The sequence below is a fragment of the Zonotrichia leucophrys genome, chromosome 17 (assembly GCF_028769735.1).
Source record: "Zonotrichia leucophrys gambelii isolate GWCS_2022_RI chromosome 17, RI_Zleu_2.0, whole genome shotgun sequence".
Taxonomy (NCBI): Eukaryota; Metazoa; Chordata; class Aves; order Passeriformes; family Passerellidae; genus Zonotrichia; species Zonotrichia leucophrys.
In genome coordinates, this window is record NC_088186.1 from 1,226,271 (window position 1) to 1,247,500 (window position 21,230).

Consider the following 21,230-nt stretch of genomic DNA (forward strand, 5'->3'; position numbering starts at 1 on the left):
TGCTGTGTGTTCAAGGAAAAAGCTGAAATGGTTTAGTACAGCTAAAGGATTTCTTTCTGAGTGTTTTTTAAAAAACCATGGTAAGTTAGAAGCCTAAACGCGACCGCACGGACAAAGTGTGAGCGTGTTAGAGTTTAACAAATGTTCACTGGATTAGGAAAGGAAATGTAGTTTATGCTACTTCTTTTATGACAGAATTTAAAAGGTCTTGCTGTAAGACTCTCCATGTGCTTCTTTCTTTTCTGGAAAACATACCGCTAAGTTGAAAAGGGAGATGAATCTTAGAAGGAAACTATTAACTCTGAGGTAGTTTATCATTGTTTGAGTGAAAGGATGAAATTTGCATTTGAATTGGCTCCTAGAGTAGCATGTACTACTAATCTTGTTCCTACTAGAAGCTTGTGAGTAGTTTAAGTACTTCCTTCTTTACTTTTCATGTTCTAGCCTTGGGTTGTAATAGCTCTTTCCCTCCCTGCCCCCCTCCCCAGCAGATCACAAATGTATAACTTAAACTAATCGAAGTCCTTAACTCTACTGGGAGAAGTCACCATGTACTTGGGCCTTAAAATTATTCTGCAGTTGCCACCGTGGTTTCTGTGGTAGGACTTTCACAGGTAGAGAGAACTAGCAGCTTTCTGTCTCTGTCAGACACACTGCTGCTCCCTCCCATTGGATTTATTATAGATTATAATGTTACATAGCAGAGCAGGGCCTCCTAAACTGATGAAGGATTCTCTTGAACATAAACAAAGTTACTGGAATAGGATTAAGGTAAGAGTTGGTCATTCAAAGGTTTGTAAACCTTACCCATGCACCTCTCAGAGCAGCCTTTATTTTTTTAAGATGAAAGCTTTTTATTGGTTCTAATATTCCCATTCTGTATTGATAAATAGATAAAATGTTGGAGGTTTAGAAATATCAAAGGACGTGCAGAATTCAGGTCTCTTTCCATTAAATAAGGGCTTTCTGTTGAAGGGGCTGGGATTCCCATGTCACGAGTTTTCCTACCCCATCTTCACAGTGTTGTGTTGCTACACCCAACTTCCTAAAGCAGGATTGGAAAAGTAACCAAAGCTAAGTAGGTAGGTGGTATTTGGGAATTCTAATTCTCCTAAGCTGCTGCTTTGTTTTTCTGTTTCCATTTGATTGCTTTGCTTCTAAGTACAAACAAGGTGGAAGATTTTAACAAAGAGCTTGCTGGGACTGCAGTGTCAGGGTAAGTCAATAGCACAGTTTGAGCTGTTTTTTGTGAAGACAGTTTACAGTTTGGTTTTTACAGTATAAATGAAATATTGAACTCAATTGAAGAGAAACTCACCTTATGAAAAATAATAGAATCTGTCATTTTGCAAGTCATCATACACTTTATCTAACACATTTTTAGATGTATTCTTATCTGATAGTACTAGGTTTAATAAACCCGCAAACCAGTAATATCAAATCTGAGTGTTTCTCTGTTGCTGTGAGCTGTTTTGTGGGAAGAGAGCTCTTTGGCCTTTTTGCTTCATGCTTTAAGTGCTTCTGTCTACAGTCTTTCCTATTTCACAAGTATTTACTAATCTGCAGTATATTACTATGCTGGCACTGTTTAACTAGACAGAAAAATTCAGCACAGAAAGTCTCACTCACAAGACTTTAAACTCTTTTGTTGATTTATATTTTTTTAAAGGAGCTTGACATCTTCATCAAGTTCACAGTGGGCCTGCTTTGTTTGCTTTCTCTTGAATGCTTGATAAGATTTTTCTTCTATTGTTTTGTGCAGCAAGGACAGAACTTGCCATGGCTGAGGTGGTTTTTTTGTAAATCCACAATATGGTCATTGTCTGCTGCTGAATAATTGTGACTGCTTTTTGTACAACCAGAACTAAGGCTTTGGCTGTGAACAGATTCCTTCTTAGCGTGAAAAGAGACTAATCCATGTAAATACAGCCCCAAAATAAAGCTTTACAGAAAAAGGGAAAGGCTGCTAAGCAGGAGGGCAGAGGTCAGCAATTTAACCTTTAACCTAACAAATAAGAAGCATGAAAGTTCCCGAATTGGTTTACAAAGGCAAGCTCCTGTGATCTGTCAGTTTTTCTTTTCATGATAGAGTTGGGTGAGAAAACTGACTGACAGCTAGTGCCTTTTTAACTGCAGGTTGGAATTAACTGCTAAACTGAAACTTTCTTAGGGAGGGTTTTTCTAGTGATTCTACAAATTATTTTCATTCACCGGCAATACTTTTCCTTGAATTTATAGATGAATTTGAGTGGTTGTTCCTTTAAAAGAGTTCTCGAGAGACTCAATTTAGATACCAAATATTACTGGAACATTTAAGATTTCAGCATTTGAAGCGTTTAAGAATTTGGTGGAGCACTTGTTGCAATTAACTCTCTCTTACTGTGGAGCTTTAAGAATAGGGCTGCCATGCCAGTAACTGCAGAGAGTTTGTACTTTGAACAGAGTCCAAACGTTGATGTTGGAGGGTATGTGTGTGTGACTTTATTTAAGGGAGCAGTTTAAACTTCAGTTCATTCTCAGTCATAAGCATTTCCAAGGGGGTTTGTCTTTGGTTCTTCTCAATCACAACAGGTAATCTTGTTAATGAGTGTTAACTTCTGCTCAAAGCTTAGTGCATCTCTAGTTAACCTGGATGCAGACGTTGCTGGAAAGGACTTTCAATTCGAGTGTCATTCAGGTGAAAAAGAAACAAAGTAGTAATGACTTTAAAGGAGACTCCCTGTAGATTTCAGAGCAGGGACTTTGGGTGGTTCCTTGCCCTGAAGTTAGCACGGTCCCCTAAATCCACCCACAGCTGGATGATGCTTCCTGTGAATGTTTTCAGTGGAAGCACTGGGATTCAGGGTTTGTGTCTGTCCTTAGCCTGCTGTTGTGTAGGTTGGTAGCTGCAGCACTACAGCTTTAGAGCACTGCTTCAGGAGCAGCTCTCAGGAAAAGCAGCTTTGGGCAGGAAAAGATGCACGAGATCTATTTGTATTGCTGGTTCTTTCTGTTATGGGGAGTTCCTTGCAAGAAGAGAGTGTAAACTGGAATTCAAACAGAGGCCTGTCACAGTGCCCAAGGCATGGGCTGCCTGCCTTTGGTGTGGTATTTTTGTCATGAACAAAAAGTCACATTGTTAGGTTTTCCTGTGGTTTTTTGTTGGTTTTGTTTTGTGTTGGTTTTTTCTGTTCGTTTGCGGTTTGGGTGTTAGATTTTTTTATAAATTGAAATGGGGTTGAAAAGAGATGGTTTGAGGTTAGATGATTATCAAATAAGTGTAAAATTAATGCAAGACTATTGTTTTACTTCAGCACTTGTCAAAACCCAAAATCAAATCTAAACAAATCCTAAACTCCACCTTCTGTGCTACCAGAGACAATTTGGATTTTGGTCCTTCTTAGGTTAGCAAGTTTTGGTAAACCATTTGTCAGAACTCCAGATGCTGACACATTTTTGGCTCCTGGGAAGATGATTTTTATGTCTTTGTTTAAGATGGAAACAGCTTTTTATTTACTCTTTAATATTACATATTTCATGGAAGAGTGAAATAGAAACGAAGGAAGTTGGGCTTCCGTTTTGAGGATGGTAACCTTGGATAGAGGGATAGGAAGAGATAACTGATACTGATAATATTATTGTCTGGAATTGGTTATACTCTGGAGAGTTTTTCCTGAACACTTTCCTGCCTGGAGCATCTACCATTAGAATTTGTGCTGGGATTTCAAGCGGTGGTGAAGGGAATTAAACTCACAACTCCCATTGCACTCTACAGGTGTTACCTCAATCCCATATTTGGCTCCTTTGAAGAATCATTTACTTTGAAACCACATAGTTCAGAATATAAATAGTGACAGCATGACCTCTTCATGATTCTTACATTGTTGCACTCCTTAAGGAAATGTCTCTGATTTCTATCTGTAAGATACTTTGGAGATCCTTGAGTGGTATTTGCCCTGAGTATTTGTTAAGGCCTGTTTGTGATTATCCATCATCTTATTTTCTAGACAGTAATGGTAAAAATTGTTTTTAGTTTGTGTTTGGGAAAATTTACTTGTAAATTATTTGCTAGAAATATCTGCCACTACAGTATATCACAGTGCATTAATATTGTGTAATTAAAGATACCTCTTGAAGGTGTTTTCTGCTGGACAGAATTAGCATGTTAAAACAGAAGTGTGCAGCTTTGTGTGTGCCTTGGCAGTGTTCGTAAACAAGAATAGATGTAGTGAGTAAATAGAATTCTTTAACTTGTCCAGTATTTTATTCCTTAATGAACTGTGAAGAGTAAAATGTCACAATTTGCCATCTCTCTTGCACGGATGGCAAAAGTGTGTTTTGTTGCACTTAGAAATACTAAATGTGGCATGCAGTAATACAGTAATTACAGCTTATCATTTTGATGTATTTCTTGATTGCTTTGCTCTACCCCGGCCATGGGATTCTGTCCTTCACTAAATCATCTTGAAACAATTCTGTATCCAGACTAAATCCTTACAATACAGTGGGTATCAATCACATGGACAATTAAAATTAAGTATTGACATGTTTTTAAAATAGTCATACATCTCAATTTTGTTTATCTCAAAGTTTTAAAAACCTAATGACCTCATTGCAGCTCAACTATAATTACCATGTTTAAACTTCTATGCATTTTTTAGTTTAAACAGCCTTTGTGTTTTTTTAAACCAAAAGAAAATTAATGAGAAGAGACAAAGAGACATCAAAGAGGTTTTCCCTCTGATTGCAGTGTTAGAAGTTTTGCCTGAAAATAGGTTACATTTCTTCTGTTTTCAGCTGAATCCTCATTAACTTTACATTTTAATGATGTCCAGAGCAAATTATACGATTATGGTAGATGCCTTAAAGGGAAGCTTAAAGGACACCTTTTTAATGTTTGTTTCTTTACTGGTGGCAGTATTTGCACCAGTATTATAAACAGCGTTAGACTGCTGAAAATAATTCCAAAACATATCAAAATTATATTCCATTTTTGCCATATATGTAGTATGAGTGTCTTAATTTAATATTTAACACAAATGGAGCATGTTATGGGGAGATCTTCATCTTTGTAGAAGAAAAATGTAAATCAGATCCTTTGAAAGAGTTTACAAATTACTTGTGCATCTTCTATTCAGTTTTATTTATAATGATCAAGTAAAATGGAGACAGATGATTTAACAAAGTCTCAGAATTGTTTTGTTTTCTTGAACCTTCCATGGAGACAATAGTTGAAATGTTAATAAAGGGCTAGCTTGTATCTTCCAATGACAAAAAGCATTATTGAGGGAACTTGATGGAATTTCAATTTATTCTGTTTAGAGGAACTCTAATAAAGGCAGTTCTATGTTCTAATGTACTTCTACTAAAAATTAAATTGCATAATTAACTTTATAGATGAAGAATTGCGTTCTATCAAATGCAGCAACAAAACCTTGTATTCAGTGCACCTTAAACAAGGTTACCTGGAAATGGCCAGAGCTGGAATGGAATTTGGACAGTTCAGAATGAAATACATCATTTCTGACTGTAGCTCAATGAAGAGTTAGAGCCAAAGATCTTGTGAAAAGTGGGGTCTTCTGTTTCCCTGTGCTGACACTTGGTGTCTGTGCTTCATCAATAGAAGCTTTGATTTTGTTGTGCTGCACTTCAGTCAGTAAATCTTTGGGAGCTGGGGTTATGACAAGGGGAGGGGAAGACGCAGGAGTGTGCTGAAGTACAGGTGCAAGGTAGGACTCAAACTCCAGTTAACTCAGTGAAATGTTTCCATTTGTTTGAGTTCTTCAGCACTGATTACAGACTGCTGTGGCTTGGTGGAAGCATTTGATATGCCTGTCATTAATAATCATTGAATAAAGCAGCAGTTGGTAGACAAAAAGAAAACTAAGCTTAGCCTTTCCATTTCAGTATGATTTTACATCTTCTGTTTCATGTTAATTTTCTGTAGAAACTTGTCAGAAATCTAAATTGTCGTGGTTGTCCTGAGTTATGACAAACCCAAACTACACATCGACCTTGGTGGACTTTATGTGATATTGTGTTAGAAAATGGATTTGAGTCTTTCAAAGGTTTGGCTCTCTGCAAGTGTGAAAACAGCTGTTGAAAGCCCTGGTTTAAGTTCCTAGTTAATCTTAAGTCTTTTGGCTTTGATGCCTGCTAATGTAACTTTAGTTTGAAGATGGTGTTGCTAAAGGAAATAAAGGTTGAGTGCAATTTCCTGCTTTTTTCTCATCTTTATTTTATAATTATCAGAGAATTGACAATCTTTAGTTGAGATGCAAAATAAAAATACTGATTAATAAACTCAGGAGGATACAGATTACAGACTTCTAGCTGACAGAAAGATGTGCATGTTATTTTTATTTCCTTGGCCAGAAGGATTTTGTATAGAATCATATTAGCACTGAAAACATGGAATGTTCTTCCTGGTAACTTGTTCTCCAAGTATGTGCAGCGTGGCTGTTTGCAGCCAGTTATGTGTTAATGATAGTGCAAGGCTGAAGCATTCCAATCATTCATATGCCTGTCCTCCCTTTCTCATAAGGGTTTCTTTGCTCAGGGTTTTTGCCTTATTCCTTTTGCTTTGTTGTGGTCAATTCAGTCAGTATAATAGCATAGACACTGGCTTTTTTTCCCCTTTATTTTTCTTTAATAAAGAGTTATGTTAGAGATATACTATAACAGAGATAAGAGCTATTTATGTCCTAAGCTATTGATTTTTAATTAATGTTGCCTGGGCTCATACATGTTGGCAGAATTGCTAACAGCTTGTGGCATTTTTTAATTCACATCTTCTTTTTTAGTATTTTGACAGTGTCATTCATATCTCATGAAAAAGTACCTCGTCAGGTTAAATGTGTTAAAACACCGAGCAAAAAAAAAAGGAGAGAATGGAACATAGGGCTGCCTAGAAACCTTGATCCAATGCCAAAGTATTTAAACAATTTAGTGTTTTGGTTTTCTAGCTCCAAGCTGCTTCTCAAATCCCTTGCTAATTAATCCAGTTAATTCTTTGTAGACTAACTGTATGCAGGGCTTTTTCTTGGGCCTCTATCACTGAGAACCCTGTTTTGTTTGAAGCAAACCTAAGCTCGGTTATAAAGGTTGTAGTAACAACGTGAGTACTTGCAGATGTAAATACAGTGTTTTGAGCCTTTTTAAAAGGGCTTGTGTTTGTGTGGGTAACTTCTAATTTAATCTTTCATGTTTAAAAATTAAACATATATGCTTGTATAAAAAGATGGAGAGAACTTCATCATTAGTTAGGTCACTTAAGAAAAGGCTGTGGAGCATCTGTGGAACAATCATGGCATGGAGCATTGATGTTGTGTACTAGAGTTGGTGATTTATGTTTATTTTTCAATGAGTAAATTGTGATAAATATCATTAATTTCTGTTCTCAAAAAGAGTGTTTGGGTGTAGTGCTAATAAGAGTTTAGCAAAAAGGGGAGTGCTTAGAAATGACCTGTTGGTGCTTGAATTTCTTCTGATGAGAGTACAAGAGCAGTGTGAATTCAGACCTGGAAGAAGCAGCTGGGGAGCAAAGGACTTAGAGTCCCAATTAGACACAGAATGAGATAATGAGAAGAGAACAGGTACTGCTCAAGGTGTGCTGGTGTGTGGTAAGAGCTGCCCAGCTCCTGAGCTTCCTGCTGGTTTGTCAGGTTTGTGAGAAGGGTTTCCCCCAGCATCCCATCCCAGAGTCAATGGCCAGCTGCACCTCAGCCTGGACCATCAGCCTGTGGAGAGAGTTTGTACAAGTGGATTCAGGTTACAGTTTTAGATTACCTTTGGAATTGTAGTGAAGGAAAAAGATTGTTCTCAGCAAATCTGCTGCCGAGGGTGACCAGATTGAAACGAATCTGCAGAGCTTTGAAAAGGGCTGAAAGTTTAGTTGGGAGTTTGTGGTTTCTTAAAGCTGGGCAAGGGAAAGAGAAAGGAAATTAGTGAAATTTCAGATTTCCAGGGTTGTGACGTGACTGTGAAATGTTCCTGCTCAGACTGGACTGCTCCACTCTCTCAGGAGCATTTTGGTAGCTGGATCTATGCTCTCATACATCTTGGAAGTATCAAGTGTCTGAAAACATTTTTGTGGTTAAAAATCCTTTTGATACCCTTGCCTTTTCTACAGTAGCAGAAATGTTTTAAATTTTTTTTAGAGAGATGATAGATTTCCTGTCTAGCTGCGCTGAATATCAGCAAACTCCTCTTTATCTAAACCAAGTTTTTCTTCAAGCCGACAGCACTGCTTTAAACGTGCCAAACTTACTTTCACAGAGAGCTTCCTTGTGTTTCAGCAGTGCACACAGCACAGTGAGCTTTGCTAATGTGGCTGAAAGCACTGCAGCCATGAACTGGGTCAGTCCTGCAAGTGTCAATATATCCACGGCTCTGCTGTGCTCTGCTGCTGTCCACTTAATGAACTTTCCTCCAAAAGAGAGAAGTCATTCTGAACAGCTGAGCATGAAGTGATTTTGGTTTTCTTTCATCTCACGGTCATTAGCTCCATGAGATGTATTTTTCCATGTTAGGACCTGCTTCCCCTCACCCCCACTAAGTTTGGAATGGTGTTCAAGAAGTTCAACTTCTGTCATCAACATTTCAGACTCCACAGAAATGTTTTGTTGGGGTGCATATTGGATGCTTTTCCTGTTCTTACAAACTTTCCTCCCATTTAATACTTTGCTTGAAGGCTTTCATGAGACCTCAGTGAGGCTGCAGCCTTACATGAGGCTCACCAATCTCTGGTTTTGTTTTGTTTTTTAAACTCGATTCCAGCTTACCTGTTGGTACAGTTTTTTACTGTTTTACCATGTACCATTTACCATGGGCAGCACAAATAGCAGTGGTGAGTTGAGATGGGCATGTTGCATGGCTCAAGCTGAAACAAAAAGGTGAGGCTGAGTACTGAAGGGTACAAGGCCAAGTTCTGAAGTGTCCCAATAAAATAATTAGTGCTCTCTCTTATGTATGATCTTTTAATATATGGACTTGCAACACCTCAAAGCTCAGGAATGTGTTGGTGACCATGGAAACTCTTGGTCAGTTCTGTTTCTTGGCCCAGGTTTCTGGGGTTATCAGTGCAGTGAGGGTGAAGCCCTAAGTGTGGCTACACTAGAAAAGCTACAAGCAGAGCAGCACTGTGAAATCAGCTCCCCAGAAATGCTCGTGAGCTTTGGCTGTCCTTTGTTGGTAAGGCCATGGGTGAATCAGATTTATGGTGTGGCAGATGAGCTGTGTCCTACTGCCCATGCCCAAAAGCATCTGTGGTGACATCTCCACTGCAGGGAGCCATGGAATGGAGAGCGAGGTTTTCAGCGATTCACCTTTGTTGGAGTTGTTTTGTTTCAGTGCCAGAGGGATCTCTAAAGCGTCCTGAACTAAAGCACGTTCACTAAAGCCTCATCACAAGGCATGTTTTGTTAGTGCCATGGGGATCACTGAGGCATCCTGAGCTAAGCAGGGGTGCACCGACAGAAGCCCCCAAGCCCCCTCAGGGTGCTGGTGCAGCTCTGCCCTCGGAGCCGTGCAGGAGCTGTGCTGGGCTTGCCCAGCTGGTGACACGGCACTGCGAGCAGCTGGAGACTGCCAGGATTGAGAGGATGAACGTGGGCTCAGAGTTTGAGTTAGAAACTTACAGAGCTTCCGGCTTGGCAATCAGTATTCACTGTGCACGTGTAACAAAGGTTTCTCTCTGTAGTTCAGGCAATTATCCAGTTGCTCAAGAGAAGGGTTGTTGTCTTTCCTTCCTTAGTACAACACTTCAAGAACTTACGGTTGGCTCCAACACTTCTGTTCCATGTCCTTTTCCAGTCAGTTCAGATGAAACCTGATATGTGGCCATCCATCTCTTTTTCCAGGCAACAACAGACAGAACAAGAGGACACAGTCTCAAGCTGCGCCAAGGGAGATACAGGCTAGAATTAAGGAGGAAGTATTTTACAGAAAGAGTGGTCAAATACTGGAATCATCTACCCAGGGAGATGGTAGAGTCGCCATCCCTCGAAGAGTTTAAAAAAAGCCTGGATGTGGCACTTGGTGCCATGATCTAGTTGAGGTGTTAGAACATGGGTTGGACTCGATGATCTTAAAGGTCTCTTCCAACCTAGAATTTCTGTGATTCTGGGATTCTGTGAATGTATTTCTGCAGTGCTTTATGTGCCTCTCTGACAATATGTCCATCTGAAGTTATTGTGGTTGGTGAAGTTTGGAAAGAAATTTTTAAAAAGTTAAACAATTGTAAAATCTTCTCTAAGACATAGAAAATACAGATTATTACCAAATTTAAATGGTCAAACTATCACTAAAGCTAAACCCAAACCTGCAATGAAACAGCTTGGAAAATATTTATAAAACTCCAAGTATTTTCTGCTAGTGAAAAGCCTGGTAGTGTGTTGGAAAATAATGTTTGTTTTCATTAGCAATTCCTTTAGGTTTTGTAATGCAGCTGATTGATTGCCATGGCCACATTGTGGTTTTACACAAGTTCCTTTTAATATACTATTGCTAAAAAGCAATGTGAAATTAAAATATTAATTCTGGTTTTTTTCAGAGCAACAACCAAGTTAAAAGTTATTTGGTTGACACAGGAAAGTAGAAAATGTATCATTACATAAAAATTTCTTGTAAAATTAATTGAATAAGGATTTTTTTAAATGAAGGTGCTTAGTATGCTAATTAATACAATTGGGTATTAATTCAGTTGGCTATAAGCTCTAATTCTATCAAATATAGCTTTTATTTTTGCTGCTGTACAGAGTGAGCTTAGAGAAATGGGTTTGGGTGCATGTGCTTGGCCCTGAGCAGGCATTGAGATAGGCATTCAGAAGCCATCTGAAATACATGTCCTGTAAATATTAAAGGGGTGACTGTTTCCTGTAAAGCTGTCAAAGCTCTGGTTGCTTTGGTCTTAGCCTGAGAATTTGCATTCTGAGAATCTAAGTTAACAGATTTAGACAATTACTGCTTGTGTCTGGTATTGTTAAACTCTAGATGATGCACTAATTTGGATTAATTAATTAATCAGGATTAATTTTTGCTGCATGTTAGCTAGATGTGATAAAGGTCTTTTTAGTTTTCTTTCTTTATTGCTTCTGAGACTTTTAGAAAAACCTTAGCTTGTAAATCCTGCTCTGCGTGGTATTGGCACTTCCAGACTGTCACATTTAAATCAGAGCCTGAAATATTAGTTAACTGATTCTTTCATATCCCCAGGACAAGGAGGGCTTGCCAGCTGCTGTGGAAGTGGGGAGACTGTCACCAGGCAACTCTGCTGCCTCGGAATATAAATACAAAGAGGCAGGAGAGAAACAAATTCAGTATTCATGGCCTGAGCACTTAAAACACATCTCTATTAAATTTATAGAGTGTCAAAAAGGTTATGAGAAAAAAATACTCTGATCAAACACAAATAAATTAAAAAATTATTAAACCCCAAAAAAGCCTGCTTAAAGTAGGTGTTCCCATTCAACTTCTTTTGTGTAATTATTACAGGCAGCCTGTAAAATGTTTCAAAACACTTCGTATTTCATTTTCTACGCCAGGCCTTGTGGATTTCTTGACCATTGGAGTACAATTTTACCTAATTATATTTTTTGCAAGTTTTAGCTGCTGTATAATTTGCTGACTAAAATTACAGGGGGAAAAAAGAATTTAAAATACAATCCATTCAAAATGTGCAGTTTGCAGGACTCCTGGAGTTTGGCTTCGATTTGCAGGAATACTGCATTTCTGGGTTGGTTGAAGAACAGATGGTTATCAAGAGAAATATCCCCTTAAGTGCACAGTACAGCAAACTCAAAAGATTCATCAACCGTGCTTTAATGTGGGCTCGAGGTATCACCAGAGTCATTAACCAGTGCAGAGAAAAGATCTGAAGACCTCAAATGAAGGTGGGAGAAACATGTAACAAACAGGACTGGAAATAAGTACTTATTTTGTCTTCTGGTTTTGATCTCCGTTATTTTAGTTTTAGCTCTATGCTGTGCATCTTCTTCTTATAGTTCTAGTTTTAGTTCTGTCAGTATCAGCAGTTTAAAAATGAATCTGGGCTGAAAGCTTCCTGTTCTTCTTTGTAAGGAAATAATTCTGAGTTTGCTGATCACTGAAGACATCTTATGCTTTCCAATGTCTCCCTGCTCTTAGCAGTTTAGAGTGGTAGCAATAGACATTAATCTGTACCCTTATACAACTGGGTTTTGTAAAGGCAGTATCTTGGTATGGATGAAACAAAAGAACTTAAGGATTTAATAGAGAGATAATTCCCCAGTTGTGTTTCATATTTTGAACACACTGCTTGCACCACAACTGTTTCCCAGCTTCCATTAAAAGAATTAGTAAAGTTTGATTAAACCTGGCCCCATTCCATATAAGAGTCCAAGAGAGTAGATAATAGCAGTTAAGGTGGAACATGTTGCCCTATGGGAGGCTCTGACTGAATGCTCTGTGTGTGAATGCTGGGCACTTCAGGAGCTGGACATGACACGGAATGGCTGATGGGGAAACTCTTCTGCTTGTGAAAGGCAGTCAGTGTTTCCCTGTCTTCTTATCCAAGGAGTGAGCATTGCTTTTGTTAATGTAACAGGATTGTGAAGTCAACCCCTTTAGATGGAAAGTTGGTTTGTCTGCTAGAAACAGTGACAGTCTCATATTTAATGTTTACTCTGAATGGCTCATAAAGCTGCTGCCGGTCTCGTGCCTGCACTGGAAACTGGTGTGAGGGCATCAGAGACCTGGTGTGAGGGCATCATCAGAGACCTGGTGTGAGGGCATCATCAGAGACCTGGTGTGAGGGCATCATCAGAGACCTGGTGTGAGGGCATCATCAGAGACCTGGTGTGAGGGCATCATCAGAAACCTGGTGTGAGGCATCATCAGAAACCTGGTGTAGGGCATCATCAGAGACTGGTGTGAGGGCATCAGAGACCTGGTGTGAGGGCATCATCAGAGACCTGGTGTGAGGGCATCATCAGAAACCTGGTGTGAGGGCATCAGAGACCTGGTGTGAGGGCATCATCAGAAACCTGGTGTGAGGGCATCATCAGAAACCTGGTGTGAGGGAATCAGAGACCTGGTGTGAGGGCATCATCAGAGACCTGGTGTGAGGGCATCAGAAACCTGGTGTGAGGGCATCAGAGACCTGGTGTGAGGGCATCATCAGAAACCTGGTGTGAGGGCATCATCAGAAACCTGGTGTGAGGGCATCATCAGAAACCTGGTGTGAGGGCATCATCAGAGACCTGGTGTGAGGGCATCATCAGAGACCTGGTGTGAGGCATCATCAGAAACCTGGTGTGAGGGCATCATCAGAGACCTGGTGTGAGGGCATCATCAGAGACCTGGTGTGAGGGCATCAGAAACCTGGTGTGAGGGCATCATCAGAGACCTGGTGTGAGGGCATCATCAGAAACCTGGTGTGAGGGCATCATCAGAAACCTGGTGTGCAGCCCACATGTATGGACATAACTCTGACAACCTGCATCAGTTCTTGTGTTGTTAGAGCTGTTACTTCTCTACTTCTCTTCATTCTGGAGAGCTGTGTATTGCCTTAAGTAAAAATCTGCAAGGTAATCTGTAATTTAACCTGCTTTTTTTGAGATTTTTAAAAAGATTTTTTAAGGATTTTTTAAAAAACGCATATAAGATGTTGCTGAATACTGCCAAGAAAAGTTTTGTTCCTCACTGCCCCTCTGGCTCTTGATGTGTTAATAATATAGAAATAATTATGGAAATCATAGTAATTTGCTTAATCTGTTCTGTTTTTTTCCCTTCCTTCCTGTTTCCTATGATGTATATTTTATACTGCCTTTGCTCTCAGTCTCTCCTGCTTTCACATCACTTTACTGAAGTCTGAACAGCATTTTGTGTCTGAGTTACAAACCTTATATTATGTTTCTAGATTAAACTGTTGTGAAAAGCATTTTTATGTTACCAGTGAGGTATTTGGCACTTGCAGGGCAGACTTCCAAATGTTCTGTTAAAGAGAGAGAGGCAAGCTTAGGAGTCTCTTTTTTGTGCCATGCTGCTGTGGTGTGTTCTTAAGTTTGTTAGTTTGCTCCCCCCATTTTCTGTATTAAATGGTTTCTTCCTGGCAGGGTCCTGGGAAAGGAAGAAACCATTTAATACAGAAAATGGGGGGAGCAAACTAACAAACTTAAGAACACACCACAGCACCATGCCTGTCCATGGCCTCGTGCTGAGGCCGCAGTCCTGGCTGCTCCTCTCCCTGCAGGGCCGTGCCCATGGACTGAGGCCCAGCCTGGATCCTGGGCTGGGGTGTGCCAGGGGAAGAGGGTGGTTACACACTCACCTGGGCTGGGGTGTTGGTCTGCACTGTGTGTGCCAGGGGGAGAGGGTGGTTACACACTCACCTGGGCTGGGGTGTTGGTCTGCACTGTGTGTGCCAGGGGGAGAGGGTGGTTACACACTCACCTGGGCTGGGGTGTTGGTCTGCACTGTGTGTGCCAGGGGAGGAGGGTGGTTACACACTCACCTGGGCTGGGGTGTTGGTCTGCACTGTGTGTGCCAGGGGAAGAGGGTGATTGCATACTCACCTGGGGTGTGTGTTAGAGCATGGAGCCCGCTGTGGGTGCTCGCTGTGCCCAGTGACACCTTGGGGTGACATCTGTCTCACACTGTGCTGCTGGCAGTGGCTGTGGGATGGGGTGTAAGACTTTCTTACAGAATTTTCTTTTCATCTTGGTTATTTTCTGACTTGCACGCTTTTAGAATAAAGCGCACTTTAAAAAGAAAGGATTGAAGGCTTAAAGCTGCATATTAAATACGTATTTTACACCAGAACTTATTCTGAGGTTTCGTGTCTGTCTTCTGGTGTGTGTGTAGGTTTTCTCGTTCCCACATTTCTCCTCCCATCCCCGCCTTTTTCCCTCCTCCCCTGCTTGCTGCTCTCTGAGATGGGATCTGCAGGCTGAGCTGCAGCAGGTTAGGGGCAAGCAGGAGTGTTCGGCTGTGCTGGGTGCAGGATACCAAGGAGTTTGCAGAGGTTTGGAAAGAAGTTTGCATTGCTTTTTAGTTGTGCTGCATAAGGGTGAGAATGTGTAGTGGGTATAGAAATTGAAAGTTACTCTGAATGGAATTCCAGTTCATTTTAGAGGGATTGCAGCTATAAGGACCTTAAAGAAGTGAATGAGGTAAATAATTAGTTAGGAGAAAAAAAGAAGCAAGTTTCACTATATTTTTCAATTTGAGATCGAAGTTATTTGTTCATAACCATAATGGATTAAATTGGCTGACTTTTATCAGAAAAAGCAAGTTTGTTTATATTGGGTTTGCATGGTTTACTCTAGGAAGTATGTTCTATTAATTTTTTGAAAACTTACGTGGTCTTATAATTTCCATAAAATTCAAATACAGACCAGTTTGCTGTGCTATTTGTAGAAGTAATTAGGCATGTGTCTTTTAAAAGCATAACTCCTCACTTTATGACGTAAGAAAAGTTGTGAGTAAAAGAGCAGCATAGTTACACTAATATGCCATTGTAGCATGTTCCCATCCTGTCATCTGGAAAATTAAATCAGGTTCCAGCATGGATTAACATCCAGACTTGTGTGGAGGGGAAGGTACTGTCTTAAATGCCATGAAATTGAACAATGGGATTATACAGTTCACAGCTAATTTCAATATTCTGCTGTACTTGGCTTTTTGTTAAACAAGATCCTGTATGGAGAGGCAGGGATAGCTTTTAGAACTTGGAAACATTCACATATTTAATGAAATACTAAAACAATAGCTGGAATATGTTTGAGTACTGAATGCAGTGCTCTAGGTGATGTGCACAGATGGGATGTGGAGCCTCCTGTTCCAGAGGGGAGGTGTGGGTGTGCTGGCCGTGAGAATGCACTGCCCGGTGTGGGCTGTGTGCTGGTTACCCCGGCTGGCTCTGGCAGGGCTGCAGGGCCCGTGCACAAAGCCTGGCTCTGTCCCCGACAGCGGGCACCGGCTCTGCCCACCCCTCTCCAGAATCACCCCCGCGCTGTTCCACTGCCAGGCTGTTCCCTCAGAAACACCTCTTAAAACAGCTGTGAGGGAAACTGTCCGGTTTTCGGCTGTTTGAAGGGCCTGGAAAGGCCCGGAGTGGCCTTGGGGCAGCCCGCGTATCAAAGAACGAGAAGAGGCTTCAGTTCTTCTTTCGGTCTTTATGTTTATTAATTGTTTATCTAAAAGATTTTCTTTCGGCCCGACAGAGCTCTGCTCAGCAGTCAGCCATGAGCACACTGTGTCGCCCTCCGGACAGTCACCTATCTTTATACCCATTGTTACGTGTACAATATTTATCATTTTTCCCCAATACCTTTCACTCTTATTGCCCAGTGCACTTTTAGTAATGACCAATCCTAAAGTGCCACCATCACCATAGAAGATGGAGGAGAAGAAGAAGAAGAAGAAGAAGGACAGGACACGCCCCAATTCCTCCATCTTACTTCTCTAAACCCCCCTGTACAGAAATCCTAAACCCTGTGTTTCACTCTCTAATTAACTAATCCCTTCACCATTCACCCCGGTGAAGTCCTCCTACCCTCATACAGGTGTCGTCTCCTGTGTGGGATCAAAGTCCAGCCACCAGACACTTCTGGAACATTCCAGGACTCCCGAGCCCCCCAAGGGTGGTCTCGGTGGCTCGGCACCTCAGTCCTGAGGTGCTGAGATCCCACAGGAAACTGCTGCAGGAATAGCCACAGAAGCTGTGCTAACCCTGTCCTCCCTGGCACAGGCTGGCCCTAGCGAGCAACAGCGGAGCTGGAGCTCCTGCTCTTAGGCCAGCTGAGATTTTGTGGCTGCAGCTGCTTTGTAGGGAGCTGCATGCTCTGGGAAGAGAGCTTCCAGTGGTGCTTGTCGGCTTGGGAAGTGAGCCCACCCTGGCTTCACTGAAATCACTCATGGATCTTAGGAAATGGATACAACATGCCATTGGGTAACAAGCTTTTTAAACCTGAGTGTAAGCATTAGGAATAAAATCGACTTTTTCCTTGGTACCAGCAGTTTAAGTTTGTGACATATGTGTATTTCTTTGCACTTGTGCCCCTACAAGAAGGGAAGATTGCAGATGGGATGGTGTATTTTAGCTTTATTTTGGAATGTTATTGCTTGTATTCTTTCTGCTTTACACTTGCAACTTACAGTTTCCAGTGCTGTATTTCAGCATGTATTTATATTTATGGATGGCTGTTTTCCAGGGAAGTTTGTGCGCACTTGCTTTAGGCATAAACTGTGTGGGTCTTGTCATCTTTGTGAGCTGACACTACAAAACTACAAAACCAGTTGTAATGGAAGACAAACAGGAGATACTAGGTTACCAACAACAGAAAAGTTCAGCATGTAGCACAACCTGAATTCTTGTTTTGGGGTCTGGACAAGTTTAGTTTGAGAAACATCTCCATAATTGCTGTGACTTTTTCCTTTTGGGGGTTAACCTGCACTGTGTTTGTTCCTGGTTTGCAAGGTGCGCTCCTGCTCTCAGCTGAGCTCAGAGCTCTGTTAAGTTAAATGTGACTGCAAGGCTTCAGCTCAGTGCTTTGCTGTAGCTGGGCAAGAGGTTGGTTGGGATTTCAGCCTGACTCTTCCCTTGTTCTGATGTCAGCAAATAGATTCCACTCTCCTGAACTTGAAAACAGTATTTTACATGTGTTTACTTTGCATCATTTCACTCGAAAGCCTGTTAAGTACCTGGAATAACAGCGTTCCCTGTTTTGAGTTGCAAAGGGCTTTCTTACTGTCTACAACTACAATGGAGCTGCATCTAACTGTTTGCATGCACTGTGCAAAACAAATTACTGCGAGTAAAAGTGTTTGAAGTTCCCCAAGCTACTTTAGTTTTACAGGCAGAGTTGACAGTCAGGTTTGTTCATGTGTTTGCCAAATATTTCACACGAGTGCTGGAACAGTTTTCACTGATACTCGTGGTGCTGATTGAAGCTGAGTCCTGGGCGCTGGCTTGGCCTGTATCTGTTTGTTTTCTCTTGTTCAGAATACTTGGATATCATGTCTGTTGTGATTTTTGGGCGATTTGTGCTTATTCCTCAGGGGAGAGCCTGCTCTGAGTAGTTCCGATAGCAGTGTTTGGCCTGAGGACAAGCTGTGTCCCTGTGTCCCAGGGCAGGCAGGGCAGGGCAGGGCAGCTCCCTCAGGTGGGGCCTTAGGGGCAGGAGCAGGGATGGGTTCGCTCAGGGGGAGTTCAGCTGCCCCAGCCCTGCTCACACCTCTGCCCCTGCCCCAGGAGCTCGGGTGGGGCTCTCGGGCTTCACTCAAATACACTGGGCTGTCCTTCACGGCAGGGAGCTCCAGCAACGCAGAAGGGCTTTCAGGATGCTAAGAGAACAGGAAAAAGGCATGTTTACACACACACACACACACACACACACACACAATTACTTTGTATGACTAATCTATTTTGTTGCATTTTTCAAGAATGAGAATGTAGTTTGCCATCTATGGACGAATGTGTTTAGAGCAAACACACTTTGGATTTATGTCAAATTGAGTTCCTCATTTCCCTACAATAATGGTAAATGATAAAATGTTATGTGTGGCAGTATGTGTATATATGTTTATATTAAGTTCGAGAGCAATGGATCAATAGAAGGGGGGGCACATGTAGGTTTCATGTTCAGACACCATTACAAATGTCTGCAGCAATACAAATTTGTTTCTTTCATTGATTTGGGTGGGGGTTTTTTTGTGGCATTCTGAACTCTTGCCCTCCATTAATTAATTTTAAAATTATTTAAAAATACGCATCTTAATAGGTGTGTCATAGTTTCTTTTAGCACTGATGCTGTACTTGCTGTGCTGAAGTGTGAAGCTGTGCTGTCCTGTTAATTGCTAACTGTGTGCAGAGGGGCCCATGCCAGCACAGCTGGTCACATCTTTTTGTGTGTTTGGACACTTTGCTCACTTTCAAAGTAAGGCTCCAAAAGGAGATCCCTTGCTCTCTGTTTCTGGTTTGCTGCGGTAATGTAGATGAGTTTGCTGATGTGTGCATGTACAGTTGGATATCTTGTGTATATATTGCAGTGAAATGTTAAGACCAAGCATCTGATTGTCTGGAAAATGTAAATCTGGAAAGTTTATAAAGGCCTGGGCTGTTGGATTTCTCGTGTGAACAAAGTACACCTTGAGAAGGAGTTTGCACCTGCGGGCAGCAGAGCCACCATGGCCCAGCTCCTCACTCGGGGAACGCTGCTCTGAGGGCTCTGGGCGGGCACCTGTGGGGCAGCAGGGGAGGTGCCCGTGCCACCCGTGCCACCCCTCAGCGCTGAGCTGGGTGTGCCCCAGCCTGGGGCCGTGTCTGCAGCACCAAACCCAGCCTGGCACCTGTGGGGCAGCAGGGGAGGTGCCCGTGCCACCCGTGCCACCCCTCAGCGCTGAGCTGGGTGTGCCCCAGCCTGGGGCCGTGTCTGCAGCACCAAACCCAGCCTGGCACCGAAGGGCGATGCTGCCACGATTCTGTTCATTTGCTCCTGCATTGAACTTGGTTTTGAACTCTTGCTTGGTTGTTACATGGTTTGGTGTTTGTAATTAAAAAATTATCTTTGTAGAATGGAATGTGGCCTTCTCCAATGTATTCCTTTGAAAAATTGATGGCTTTGAAGAGATCTGTTTTAAATAGGTTGTCATATAAATAATTTCAATCGTGATATTCTGTTGTTTTATGAACATCTCTAATTAAATTTAAGATAACTTCTCAGGGAATACTACCGTATTATTTATTCTGACAGCCAAAGGACTAAGGACGTTGCATCAGTCTTGAATGTTTGCTACTCTGAAGTGTTCACTCTTGTTTTCCTGATGAGAAAGGTTCCAGAGCTGTGTTAATTGCCTCTTTCAAATTCTAGATAAATATTTTTGGGTTTGTAGGGAGCATACCTTAACATAAGTAACGTAATTTTGAGGGATTTGTAATCTAGTATCACTGAAAACTGTCTATGGAGATAAATTAACAGAGTGCCTGGAGGTGGCAAAACTGGCTGTCTGATTTTAACCAAAATGAGGTGCATTGGGTAACAATTTCCTGGAGATAAGCCCAGGTGGCAAATTGCAGCTGGAAAGATGTAGCCCAAGTACCAGCCTGAAGTTCAGTCTAGCACCAGGGCTTCTCTTAAAAAGTAATTTATATTTATATATATATATATATATCTCTATATATGTGTGCGTGTATGTACACACGGACATTTTTGGTTTCATGTGTTTTGTGTGTGTTTTATGTACAGCTTTTTTCTGTCTGGAGGAGGGTAAAGGGAGAGCCTTGAAAAGTCCTTCCCTGCTCTTATCAGCACAGCAGCCTCAGCTGCCCTCCTTGGATCCCCTGCCAGGGTTGCTATCATCTTCTGATCAAATATTAATGTGTGATTCTCTGCTTGCTCACTAATCCAAAGCCAATTAATATTATCTGTCAATTATTTACAGATCCTGAGGTGCGGAGGCAATTCCCAGAGGGCTACAGTGACCAGGTTTGGAATGCGTAATTAATTTTTTACATGACAAAATTTATTTCAGGGTTGTTCAACATATTATTGCTGCTCTTTTTACTGAAAGAGATAAATGCATTCTTAGAAAGAAAAAGAAGCTGTAATTAGAAGCAGAAGGATAAAAACATTTTTACACATAAAGCAGAAAACGGAAGAATTTGGATCTCATAAGATTGGTTTACAATCTCATTTTTACAAGCGAACATGAGAGCGAGAAGGAAAATTGATTAATAAATTTCACTTTTTGCCTTTAGGTGCCAGAGCCGCAGTTCATTTGGCAGAGCTCTCTGCATTGTCTGAGGTTTATAGCTGTGTTTAACTGGGCACCTGGCACTACAGCACATTTTTTAAATTCTTGCCTGATCATGCAGTCTCTAGTCTGCTTCAAAAAGATGGTATAAAAGCCCAAACGTGTGGGTAGAACACACAGGGATTTATCATTTGGTTTAAACACAGATTGAATTGGGAATTTTTCACAGGATCTCTAGCTGGCTGGGGAATGAACACCTCCAGATTGCCTTGTCCTTGCCCGTGCCATGGGGAGCGGCCTGGGCTCGGGCAGGGTCTGCTCTGGGTGCCCAGAGCTGGTGCCAGGCTCAGCCCTGGGCTGGGGCTGCTGGGTGAGCTCCTGCACCTCCAGGCCTGGCAGGTGCTGAGGCTCTGGCGTGGTGGAGCTGCTTAACAGAACAATGAATTTGGTCTCAGTGAGTCTCTGTATTGGGTGATACCAGGTTGGGGTCAGCACAGCTATATTAGCTCAGATCCTTT

The 21,230-nt window shown here is 41.5% G+C and overlaps 1 protein-coding gene across 10 annotated transcripts in view; it reads left to right on the forward strand.

Moving 5' to 3' along the window:
* Positions 1 to 21,230, forward strand: part of DENND1A (DENN domain containing 1A) — a 150,537-nt gene that overhangs the window by 11,422 nt on the left and 117,885 nt on the right. For all 10 annotated transcript variants that reach the window (XR_010442262.1, XM_064728005.1, XM_064728006.1 and 7 more), the window contains exon 3: positions 20,401 to 20,444. Coding sequence is in view for 9 of the 10 variants with exons in the window: in XM_064728005.1 (XP_064584075.1) it covers positions 20,401 to 20,444 (44 nt within the window). In the remaining variant the exon portion in view is untranslated. The remainder of the gene's footprint in view (positions 1 to 20,400; positions 20,445 to 21,230) is intronic.